Here is a 12,275-nt window from a genome sequence, read left to right as displayed (position 1 = left end):
ACAATAGTGCAGTAGCTGCATTAGCAACACTAATATAACAGGAGCATTTTTACATTCTGAAGCCTAACGATGATTATACTATGAATAGTTTTAAATGATATTAATATTGTTCATTTAAGGCCTTGATTATGATGATTTATCTCTGCACAGATCAATTTATAATTATAATGTTAGCCTCAGGTCTGAATTAAGTAGCTGATAAATTTCCAAGGATATCAACGTAGAAATGCAATATTGTAGTTTAAGTTGTTGTGTCTCCGTCTGTATTCAGGCTGTCAGAGGTCTGCTGGATAACCCCAGTGAGCCCGTCAACGAGCTCTCCTACTTTGATTGCATCGAGAGCGTCATGGAGAATTCAAAAGTACAGGCGTATAAAATAACTGAGTGCACTAACTGTCAAATATTTTACATGGTAGGCAGCTGAAGAGCTAATTTGTCCACATTTTCTCCATTTTCATGTGCCTCAGGTCCTAGGGGAGTCAATGGCAGGCATTTCTCAGCACTGTAAGACAGGTGATGTGGTGGCCTTCGGGGAGAGCGTGGGCTTGGCGTCCAAAGCTCTGTGTGGGCTGACAGAGGCTGCAGGACAGGTGAGATCACAGCGCCATACTAACTCGCTCTGACTTACCCTGCTTCTGCGCTCGCCTTCCCTTTTTCTCTTTATTTTTAGATACCTAGAATTAAACACACACTTTGTTTAAAAAAGCAAATTGCTATCAATTTTTAAGGTTGACATAGCCCAAGACATACGGCGTAAAAGGAAATTGAGACATCTTCACAAGGTGGAAATCACTTTCACGCATGAACTGCTGCCCTGAACCCTTCTAGTCGATACCCAACAGAGGTGCAAATATCTGACATACTCAGAACAGACATTAAACAATCTTCACCCTGCCAGCTGACTAGTACCAACTTTGTGTGATGTCCTATTGGATCGATCTGCACCAGTCTAAGAACAGTGGAGGTATTAGCCTTGTGAATCAACAGCTATGAATGATGTAACGGATCTCTTCCTTGGCCTTGCACTGCTGGGTTTTCCCCTGGTTGTCCTTCTGTGTTGTCTTGCAGGTTCCTAGTAGGTGGGGTTAAGTAGTACAACTGGGAGCACTTGGCCGGGATCATTTAAGATCTGGCTTTCTTAGCTTTTGCTCCCTCTTTATTAACCGAGCTTCAGCCTGGTTATTTAAGGTGTTACCCCATACAGAATCACACATCTAACATTGGATCACTACTTGAAATGCAGAGGAGTGGGGTCATCTTCTTGTGTGTTCCACAGAAAATGTCAGATGATTGTGGGACATCCAGTCCTTTCTGTTGTGCTCTGTTGGTGGCCACACAGAGTCATTGTCTTTGTTGTTTTGTGTGGGTTTTGTGTTGTTTTGGGTTTTGGTGTGAAGCTCTTGTCCACTCAGTCATAGATATAGGCACTCGCATTGTTGTTGGCGTAGAGAATTTCAGTGTTTGTGCAGGTTCTCTTGATGGTTTTCATGGACAATGGTTGTTCAACATTTATCAGCTCTTGGTGTCCCAACCACAGACTCATAAGATGTGGACCCCATTCCTATGGAGTGGGTGTAGCAGCCTTGGCCACGGCCTGCTCTGTATTCCCCTTTGTGTCCCTTTGTGTTTGGGGGGTATCCAGTGTAACTGGGAGCACATAACACGCTTTTGTTTTCTACTCCACAGGCCTCTTATCTTGTAGGCGTTTCTGATCCCAGTAGTCAGTCAGGCCACGAGGGGCTGGTAGATCCCATTCAGTTTGCACGAGCCCACCAAGCTATACAGATGGCTTGTCAGAACTTAGTGGATCCTGCCAGCAGTCCCTCACAGGTAAGATCCATTAAAGGCTGCAGAACATTAGTCCCCTGGCATATGGAGACTGAGTAGTCTTTAATAACTTGCTGTTAATTCTGTCATATCTCTTTAATTAAATACAGTTTTTAAGAATAAACCTGACCTCTGTGTTTAAAGAATCAATGCCCCCATGCCTTACCTAATTTTATTTTATACAGCTGTTCCTCTTTGTTAATGGTTTTGGTTCATTTGTTCATAAGGTCTTGTCTGCAGCAACAATTGTAGCCAAGCACACCTCGGCTCTCTGTAACGCCTGTCGCCTGGCCTCTTCTAAAACTTCCAACCCAGTGGCTAGGAGACAGTTTGTCCAGTCAGCCAAAGAGGTGGCCAACACCACAGCCAACCTCGTCAAAACCATCAAGGTCAACTCTCCAACTGATCAAAACGTTGAGTGTAAATTTGTTACAGATATCTTTTTCGTCAAGTGAGAAGATACAGATGTGTGTATAAGTAGTTACACACTTACAAAAACAGCCAAATGAACAAATATTCATGACTGTCTTATTTCAGGCCTTGGATGGGGATTTTTCCGAAGAGAATAGAAACAGGTGCCGCGTTGCTACAGCCCCGCTCCTCGAGGCTGTGGAAAACCTGACGACCTTTGCCAACAACCCCGATTTTGCAAGCATTCCAGCTCAGATCAGCAATGAGGTATTCGTTCAGTTGATGCTTGTTTATAATGCTCCTTTAAAATGTCCTTCACCTTTTCTAGTTAAATGACGGAAAGTTAATAAAAATCTTTTCAACAACACAAATGAGATCTGTGACTGTTTTTTTTAGGAGCAGTGAAAATGTTCAGTTCATCCTACAGAAGATATTGCGCTTTTCAGTGAGATTAAACGAGTGTTTGTGACTTGTGTATTCAGTTTGCTTAAAAACTGCCTTTTACTTGAGCCAACAAGCAAAGGTTTGTGCTGTGAGCAGGAGAGGAAATTGAATTGAGGTCCTTTTGTTATTGTCAAGGAAAGGCTCAAAAAGAAGGATGTATTTTTTGTTCAATCTGAGTGCAATAGTTTGCGCATAGTCCTCTAAAAGCTTTATGGCTGTAATCTGTTGGAGGGCAGTGTTTAACGGCACTTTCTCTTAGCACAGCTGCTCTAATCTTCAGCTTGTTAATCTAATTGTCAAGGGGGGGTTTTGCTCGTATCATAAAGACTGAAGGTGTTTCTTCGTGAGTCTGTGTAAAGCTGCCTGTCTAATCTCATCCCTCCCTTTGATTGCACCTTTGATCTCGCTCAGGTAGTCAAGGAATATTAACAGCTGTCAGACCAGTATAGCTAGCTCTTCACTGTCGAGCTGTTACCTGGGCCGTTGTTTCTCCTACACTAATCTTTTCATTTCCACAGGGCTCAGCAGCACAGGAGCCCATTGTGCGTTCAGCCCGCTCCATGCTCGATAGCTCCACTTACCTTCTAGAAACAGCCCGCTCACTGGTCCTTAACCCCAAAGATCCCCCCACCTGGTCCATACTAGCCGGCCACTCCAGGACAGTTTCTGACTCCATCAAGAGTCTCATCACCTCTATTAGGTTTGTGTTAATCCCGCCTGTGATCATATCTGTCTCTGCAGCCATGTCTTCAAAGTTTAGAAAGGTTTCCTTGCAGTGAGAGAAAATAAATTCTCATATTGGAGGACTTTTTTGTGACATCTTTTCAGCTAAGCAGGAAATTGCTGCATTAGTATATAGCTACTGAGTTCCCCACTGCTTAGTAATAGATTAGCGAACGGTGGGGCTCGCTACGGTGGATCTGAAACACATTTCATTATGTGGTGTCCTATCAGCTCTCACAGCAACTAAGACCTACAATTAACAGACATTAACATTTAACCTTGACTGTCAGTATTTTTCGAGTATTCAAGCATTTGAAGGAAACGTGTTGCCACTTTCTCTCGGGAGCTGAATGAAAAATGATGGCGTTCTCATGCCTGCATAACAAAAATGAGTTTCAAGCCAGTGGCTGATTAGCTAGGCAGACCATTGTGACTATGTGCTGATTGCCTGGTAAAGCCCATGGTAATAATATGACTGCAAGATTACAGATTGCATTACAGATTCATTTGTGAGCTTTAGGGCTTTAGGTGAATATATTTTTTCATTTTTTGATCTTTATTTTTTTTAACCAAGCAAGCTTCTTTTCCTTGTTTTCACTGTTTATATTTATCTAAGCTATTCTGCTATGGGTAGATATGAGCATCATTTTTCTTACAACTCAAATCTCCAGATTTTCTTATTATATATTTATTTGCACATTAAGGTGGAGACATTTGTCTCTTTTTTTCCCATTATTTCTGGTGACAGGGACAAGGCACCGGGACAGAGGGAGTGTGATTACTCCATTGATAACATCAATAAGTGTATCCGGGACATTGAGCAAGCTTCACTAGCAGCGGTTGGCCAGACCCTACCCTGCAGAGATGATATCTCCATGGAAGTGAGTTCAAATCCCCCATCAGCTGTATCCTGTGTGAGAGGGAAGAGGAACTTAATGAGATCTGTAGTCTTTCTGTTGAGACTTTTACTGTAATTCTCTGCTGTTGTAACTCACCAGGCACTCCAGGAGCAGCTGACATCCTCGGTACAGGAGATTGGTCATCTCATTGATCCAGTCTTTACAGCTGCCCGAGGCGAAGCTGCCCAACTAGGACACAAGGTGCTAGTCTGACAGTGTATCTCTTCATTCCCTCTGAATTTAGGAGGCAAACACACAGTTTTGTATGTTTTGGTTCAACTTTTCTCTGACTACTGTCCTAAATGCTTTGTCTCAGGTAACCCAGCTGGCCAGTTACTTTGAGCCACTCATTATGGCATCGGTGGGCCTGGCCTCTAAGCTGCATGACCATCAGCAGCAGATGACCATCCTGGACCAGACCAAGACGCTTGCTGAGTCCGCCCTGCAGATGCTTTATGCTGCCAAGGAAGGCGGGGGAAACCCAAAGGTAGTGCACAGAGTCAATTTTACTATTCGTGTCGATGCTGTGTTTTGCCTGACTTCAGAGATGAGCTGTAATGGAATGGAAAACAACGAGTTTCAAAAATAATGGAACATCTTTGTCCATCGTTGTCAGTCCATTCATTGTTGCACATTAATGAATCCCTTCTTTCACAGTTTCTCTAATTCTTTCAGCTATAAACCATTTGTATTATCAAACTGAGCAGAACAAAGCCTCAGGAGTTCTTTTTAAGTTTTCTATATTAGTGCTGGAATTGATTTTAAGATTTAAGTGATTTTTTTTAAACCTGTTCATTGCACAACTTCTAATCCCATTCTGAAATGATTGTGCTTTTACTCAAACTCTGCTGCCATCATTACAGCCATAAAACATTGAAATGAGCTCCTTAGAAGCTTTTTTTTTCTTATCAGATTGTCTGACTACCCCAGGCTTTTATAATTTTATTTTTATGGCTACATTCTGAGATATAGATTTACAATTGTACAAACTAGACTAAGTTTGAATTATTAGCCAGCAGGGATGATGTCTGTTCTTAAATCAGAAAGGAACCAGCCTGGTGACACGTCCTCTAGTTGGACACTGAGTTCTTACTAGCTTGAGGTGCACTGTAGAGCTGTTGTCAAGCTGATGAATTACCTCCTGGCTAAACCGAGATGGCGTCACAGTAACGTTAATCAGCTGCCCGTGTCCTCAGGCATCCCACACACACGATGCCATCAATGAAGCAGCCCAGCTGATGAAGGAGGCTGTTGACGACATCATGGTGACTCTGAATGAGGCAGCGAGCGAGGGCGGCATGGTTGGGGGTATGGTAGAGTCCATCGCTGAGGCTATGGGCAGGGTGAGTAAAGATTGTTGTTGTCGTCATTCAGTTTCAAGAGAATGTTTCTTGGGTACTTTGAGTGGATTTCAAGTTGCCACTTGACCCCCGACTTGTCTGAAAGCAGAATGAGCTTTCTCTCAAAGCCACAGTGGGTGTTCTGAAAGAGTGTGCTTGTCTATGACTCTTATTAGTCCAGAAGATGGCACGTTTTAAAATCCACAGCCCACTGGTGATGTTAGTTTTCAGTCATATTGCTAGAGGACATGTGTGTTGACAGTCTAGTTAGTAACTGACAGCGACATGTGCAAACTCAGATGTAAAGCACTTGGCCCAGTTCAGCAAACACCTATTTTTTCCCTTCTTGTGCCTTTTACACTTTTAATTAGAATGTGCATGTTATCTAGAAAATGGAATATCCGTGAAGAACACAAAGTGGAAACGGCTTAATAAATGTATACATTTAAAAAAATATATCATTTGACACGTAACTGTGAAACAAATGGGGTTGTATCTGCTTCAGGGGAAAGAAATAAGGTTGGAATTAGCAAATTCAGCACAGCACTTTTAATCTATTCATTGTAGACTTTTGTAGGAATTGTAGGAAATTTCATATGTATCCTTCACATGTGAAGTAAAGAATAAAAATTGTATACTGTTTTGGTGTAATCTGACATCCAGGACATTACAAGTATTTTGTCTATCTAAGATTTATTGACTTAGTAAATATGTTGGTTGCAGTGCATTGACAAATTCACTGGACATTCTCCAGCTGAAAAAATAAAACACTCAGCGCTCTCTCTTTGGACTCAGAGCACAAATGCATCTGAAAAAGGCAGATAGCATATCATCCTTACATATTTAATGATCAGCCTGATCTGTCTGGTGTGCAAAAATTTTCCATTTCTTTCTGGAACCTGCATCAATGGACAAAGCAAGATACACTTAAAGGATTTTCAAATGATGCAGAATAAAACTAACTCTGTATTGTTCATTATTAAGCGAAATTAGGTTATTGATTTTCTAATTCATATTTGTGAATATTTGTTTATGTATACACCTTAAACCAAATCTGTAGCTACCGTTTAATCTTTACAGCTGGCTGAAGGAACACCCCCTGAACCCGAGGGTTCCTTTGTAGACTACCAAACCACCATGGTCAAATTTTCTAAGGCCATTGCCATCACAGCACAGGAGATGGTGAGCATGCAAATGCATTACAATATTCATGCGTAACTCACGTCTGCAGTATTTACATTAAATCTTCAATGCCAATGTTTGACAATAGTGCTGAAGGAACATTAATCAGTTGATGCATATTCTCGCAGATGACTAAGTCGGTAACCTGCCCCGAAGAGCTCGGTGGCCTTGCCTCTCAGGTGACGGTGGACTACGGACAGCTGGCACACCAAGGATACCTTGCTGCAGCCACTGCAGAGCCAGAGGAGGTGAGAACACTTTTTTTCTTTTTTCTTTTTTGTGGAGGATGTGGGGGGAACGTTACACTCCTGTATTCAAAAAAAAAAATCATTATTCATTGCATCTTTTAGCAATTGTGCTGCAGAAATGTCAGACTGAGTTATCAGCATAGGTCTGCATTTTACACCAAAATGCTTCCGGATGTATTTGCTCACACACTGATCAGAGCAGATGTTTGGTGTTCTTTGATATGACGCCTCTTCCTCAAGGCTGCACCAGCAATGTGAGATCAGAAATGTAACCCTCCAGCATCAGTCTCTCGCAGCACCCACGGACTCTTGACTTGAAGCTTTTTTCTGTTGTCCAGAGGACAGCAATGTGTGGAAATATTGCACTAATAAGCACACCGCTCTTATCAATATCTTGTATATAACAGACTGCTGGTTACCATAGCGACATTTTGCCTCTACAAGTCTAAAAGCCTATAGTGATGCTTGTAATGAAGTACCACCCACCCATGAATTGCAGTCTGGAAATTAAAGGTGTAGTGCCAGCATTCCCTCTCTGAGGGTGCTTGAAATCATTTATCACCCACCCGCTGGATAAGAGAGATGCCAGTTAAGGAGATTATTGTGTAGTATAATGACACAAATGAGATGGCTGCAGTGAAGCTGATGCCTGGTTATGCTTTCAGGTTGGCTTCCAGATAAAGACGCGGGTGCAAGAATTGGGCCATGGCTGTATTTACCTGGTCCAGAAGGCTGGAGCCCTGCAGCTCAGCCCTACTGACAGCTTCTCCAAACGGGAGCTCATCGAGTGCGCCCGTGCAGTCACAGAGAAGGTAAGCGATATGGATAGAAACCTAAACGGCTCATTCAGGGGAAAAAGCTAATTTTCCACATTATTTTGACTTTCAAAATCTCATTTATGTAACATGAAACATGAATTCAGTTTTAGCATTTTACAAAATGATTAAATCATTGCTCAGTGTTATAGCTGTATTCTTTAATTATAGCTAATCACATAAAGCTATAAAGAAGATAAGCTTGTGCAGTAATATATAATAATACAATAATTTATTATTATTATTTTTTTTTTAATCTTACATTTTGTAGAAAAAAAGATTAAATGAATCAAATTTTAGCATCGCCTCACTGTATTATTGTAGCACTCATGAGGCCATGTTCTTCTGACCACCCTCACACTGTGCAGTTGACAATATTAATGTCTCCACGCTGTGACCCTGGCAGCTTCTAGCCATGCTGCTCACACATTTTGTCTTCACTCCAAGGAAATGATTTGATTCGGCGCTCATATCAGTCTTGAATAATTTGTGCTCTCACACTTGTTGATATGTGAAGCTTGTGCCTTGTTGAAATGCACACCTCAGGGCCCTCCATTTGTTTATGAGTGATGAGCAGACACGAGTCTTCGAGGGAGTTGTGTGACTTGCAGCATTAGGCTCACTGACTTAATGTGAATGAATAGCAGACTCTGATTTAACGTTTAGTGGGGCCCATTCCTCTTATTCCCAGCTTCCTTGTTTAATCTATATCTTCCAGATGTTTCTGAACATTTGCAGGGTAACTCATTTCACTTATAAAAGTCTCAGAAAACACCTGCTGTACAATCATTAAACCGGCACAATATATCAACAAGGTTAACTTTTAGCTGTTTTACGCCTTCTAACAAGATGTTTAAGGGACCTTGCTGTCTAACTATTGTAACACATGCATGTTCCAGGTGTCCTTGGTACTTTCAGCCCTACAAGCAGGAAACAAAGGCACTCAGGCCTGTATCACTGCAGCAGGCGCAGTTTCTGGAATTATTGCTGACCTGGACACCACCATCATGTTCGCCTCAGCTGGAACACTTAACCCTGAGAATGAAGAGTCCTTTGCAGACCACAGGTGCGATGAGACACAAGCAAGACATTCAGACAAAGACCAAAACTCTAAACCTCCTGTTACCATAAAGTCCCATTTCAGATGTTAAAAATGTGAAATGGATTTACAGATTCGCGGCACATGGGAGTTATATCTTTAAGTTGCTGCACTTACACTGTTCTCCATACACTTGAGCCTCAGTCTTGTTTTGATGACTCACTTGAAAGAAATGCAGCTGCCAATAAAGCTAAATACTGACCTGCATTTCACATAATGTGCAGTAGTTTTGCTCAGAAAGCAGTCATGGCTTCCTTTCCTATCGCTGTTAAGTGTGACTTTGGAGCAGATTGTGTCACAATGTGTCCCATCCTTTAGGGAAAGCATCTTGAAGACAGCCAAGGCACTAGTGGAAGACACCAAGCTGCTGGTTGCTGGGGCAGCGTCAACCCAGGAGAAACTGGCCCAGGCTGCCCAGTCTTCAGCAAAGACCATCACTCAGCTCACAGAAGTGGTCAAACTGGGAGCAACCAGTATGGGCTCTGAGGACCCAGAGACACAGGTAATCAGAATCTGAAATAGAGTGGTTAAAAAAGTATATATTTATCTCCAGAAAGCACTTTTATAATTCAGCAGTCATCATAATATGGTACTCTATTGTTAGTCATCTACTATCTTTCTTGTAGATAGTAGTAAGTATGTAAGATTTTTCTATATAATTGCAGTTTGATCTGATAAACATGGTCTCTTCCTTCCCCTGTGTATATGTCTCTATCTCTACCCTCCACTAAGTCTGAAGTATCATGACAAGGTGGGAGTGATAAGGACTGCAGTGGTAAATCCTCTCCCTAGGGCTCAACTGATAAACCTTTACTTTGACCATTGTGCTGTATTGATTCCAGCTCTATCCCCCCAGGTGGTTCTGATAAACGCGGTGCGGGATGTGGCCAAGGCTCTGGCCGAACTCATTGGTGCCACCAAATGTGCTGCAGGCAAACCAGCTGACGACCCCTCCATGTATCAGCTGAAGAGTGCTGCCAAGGTGAGGAAATAAACCACTCAAACTGTCATATCTGTTTAGCTGTGCAGTGATTTTTTTTTTTCTTTCTTTATTTTTTTTGTGGCGCGTATCTTTAATTTATTGTTCAGCTGAGTCTCGCTCACAGAGAGGATGCTCCATGTAGATATGTATTTATAAATTTTCTCCTTGCATTGTTGCTCTAGTTTGATATATGTGGTTGCAATGCAGCGTGAAGCTGTTTTTTGCAAGGAGGATATGACAGCTGTTATCAGGATGTGTAAGATTTGTCGTATCTGTGGGACTTGAGCCATCACTTTCTATGCAGGAGAGAGAGGGAGGGGACTGTGTGCTTTACTGAAAACTATAACAAGATGTTCTGCATTGTCACTGCTGGAACTACAGTAATGCAGGGTTTTTGTACCGGCTTTAATATCAGTGGAAGGAAGACACAGGCACAATGTAGAAGATTCACAGTGTCATAAAATGTAAAAATACAGTGAAGATGGTGGTGCACATCTAATGTGGTGTGCATATTGCAAAAGGGATCAAAAATAAATTATATTAATACAGCTGATGGATGGCTTTTCTATGTATGAAGAGGATACAAATACAGATAAAATCAGTAATCAACACTAATCAGTTAGCTGAGGTTTTGTTGGTCTAATTTATAATTTATGCATCCCCTATTACTGTTTCTTTTAAGGGTATTAAATATCTAAAACACCCAACAGGCATCCAGCAACAATGGAACGGGTGAAATTTTTTAAATATTTGGTCTGGAAACAATGGTTTAGAACAGGGGTAGGCAACTCCAGGCCTCGAGTGCTGGTGTCCTGCAGGTTTTAGATGTGTCCATGATCCATCACAGCTGATTTAAAGGGCTAAATGACTCCTCAGCATTTCTTGAAGTTCTCCAGAGGCCTGGTAATGAACTAATCATTTGATTCAGGTGTGTTAACCCAGGGTGCGATCTAAATCCTGCAGGACACTGGCACTCGAGGCCTGGAGTTGCCTACCCCTGGTTTAGAAAATAAACTTCTGGTCCAAATGGGGGTTGTTTTCTCATATAAACTGAATTGGGGCCCACCCATGGACAACCTCATGTTGACAGATTGTTTCAGTTCATCCAACATATGGTGACCTCCAAATGGGACCCTTCCAAACCCCTGGTGGCGTTTCTCAAATTCCCAAGCACATAATGCACACTTTGCTTGAATACAGCACAGACAGAGCAGAATGTGTCGCCATGAGTCAATGAAATTTTAATCGCTTTTTTTCCACATCTGTGACAGTAAATAAACTACATTACCAGTATTTAATAATCCTGTATTTTAATTTGAAATGCACCACTCCGTCTTTATCTCCATTAGATAAGCACCCTCAACACCATTTTCTCTGTATAAGAATCACTGAAGAGAAAAGCAATGATAATGTAATATGTTTTGCCATTGAGGAGAAAGAGCTCCACCTCCTGGTTTGTCTATAGGTCTCATCGTTGCGCTCCTTATTTGACAGGTCATGGTCACCAACGTGACGTCGCTCCTCAAAACAGTGAAGGCAGTAGAGGATGAAGCCACCCGTGGGACGAGGGCACTTGAAGCCGCCATTGAGTGCATCAAGCAGGAGCTGACGGTAAGCGCACCTGACAGGTCAAAGGTCTTCTTTATGATTTATTTGGAGTCAAAATGTTGAGACCCTGCTTTTCTGGAAAAAAGATCTCAAGGAAGATATCTGTATCTATAATTCAGGGGACAGAGAAGCTTTTTGTTCTGTGTTCTTTTGTTATGGCCAGTTCTTTTCCTCCTGATTTCTTCTTAACTCCTGCAGGTTTCCCACAACACTTATCAGGGTCTGGGTAGCAGATGTGAGTGAGGAAGGAAGATTTTAAGACTGTTTTTTTCCCTTGAATAAACTGCTAATTCTTATCAGATGACCTTACATTCTAATTATTCTGGTTTCTATGTCAATATTTTCTGTCCATTTAAGTCTATAACTGCTCTACAACATTCACGTGCACTCGTGTATTATCATATCTGAGCTCCATGGCTATATCAACCTGTGCTTGTGGCTCATCATCGTGTCAGGTGTTCCAGTCCAAGGACGTCCCAGAAAAGTCCACTTCACCTGAGGAGTTCACCCGCATGACAAAGGGCATCACCATAGCAACAGCCAAGGCAGTGGCCGCAGGCAACTCTGCTCAGCAGGAGGACGTGATCGCCACTGCCAACCTGAGCCGCAAAGCCATCTCCGATATGCTGACTACCTGCAAGGTGCTAATCCACACTGCTCGACCAAAGCAGACCTCACGCAGACAGCACCAGGCTGC

At 42.1% G+C, this 12,275-nt stretch overlaps 1 protein-coding gene across 3 annotated transcripts in view; it reads left to right on the top strand.

Moving 5' to 3' along the window:
• tln2b (talin 2b) overlaps positions 1-12,275 on the top strand; it is a 96,650-nt gene that overhangs the window by 74,546 nt on the left and 9,829 nt on the right. For 2 of the 3 annotated variants that reach the window (XM_085412219.1, XM_085412218.1), the window contains exons 32-49: positions 272-361; positions 468-590; positions 1,687-1,830; positions 2,055-2,240; positions 2,365-2,505; positions 3,201-3,382; positions 4,154-4,286; positions 4,404-4,505; positions 4,621-4,791; positions 5,501-5,647; positions 6,725-6,826; positions 6,955-7,074; positions 7,740-7,886; positions 8,789-8,955; positions 9,307-9,490; positions 9,845-9,970; positions 11,465-11,581; positions 12,034-12,219. In XM_085412219.1, the coding sequence (XP_085268345.1) occupies positions 272-361; positions 468-590; positions 1,687-1,830; positions 2,055-2,240; positions 2,365-2,505; positions 3,201-3,382; positions 4,154-4,286; positions 4,404-4,505; positions 4,621-4,791; positions 5,501-5,647; positions 6,725-6,826; positions 6,955-7,074; positions 7,740-7,886; positions 8,789-8,955; positions 9,307-9,490; positions 9,845-9,970; positions 11,465-11,581; positions 12,034-12,219 (2,568 nt within the window). The remainder of the gene's footprint in view (positions 1-271; positions 362-467; positions 591-1,686; positions 1,831-2,054; positions 2,241-2,364; positions 2,506-3,200; positions 3,383-4,153; positions 4,287-4,403; positions 4,506-4,620; positions 4,792-5,500; positions 5,648-6,724; positions 6,827-6,954; positions 7,075-7,739; positions 7,887-8,788; positions 8,956-9,306; positions 9,491-9,844; positions 9,971-11,464; positions 11,582-12,033; positions 12,220-12,275) is intronic. The other variant, XM_085412220.1, reaches the window with a different exon arrangement.

This window comes from Rhamphochromis longiceps, linkage group LG7 (assembly GCF_057381845.1).
Source record: "Rhamphochromis longiceps isolate RC_006_pf linkage group LG7, R_longiceps_female_GT1.1, whole genome shotgun sequence".
NCBI classification, from domain to species: domain Eukaryota; kingdom Metazoa; phylum Chordata; class Actinopteri; order Cichliformes; family Cichlidae; genus Rhamphochromis; species Rhamphochromis longiceps.
The sequence above is the reverse complement of the archived record's forward strand: the minus strand, read 5'-3'. Positions and strand labels throughout refer to the sequence as shown.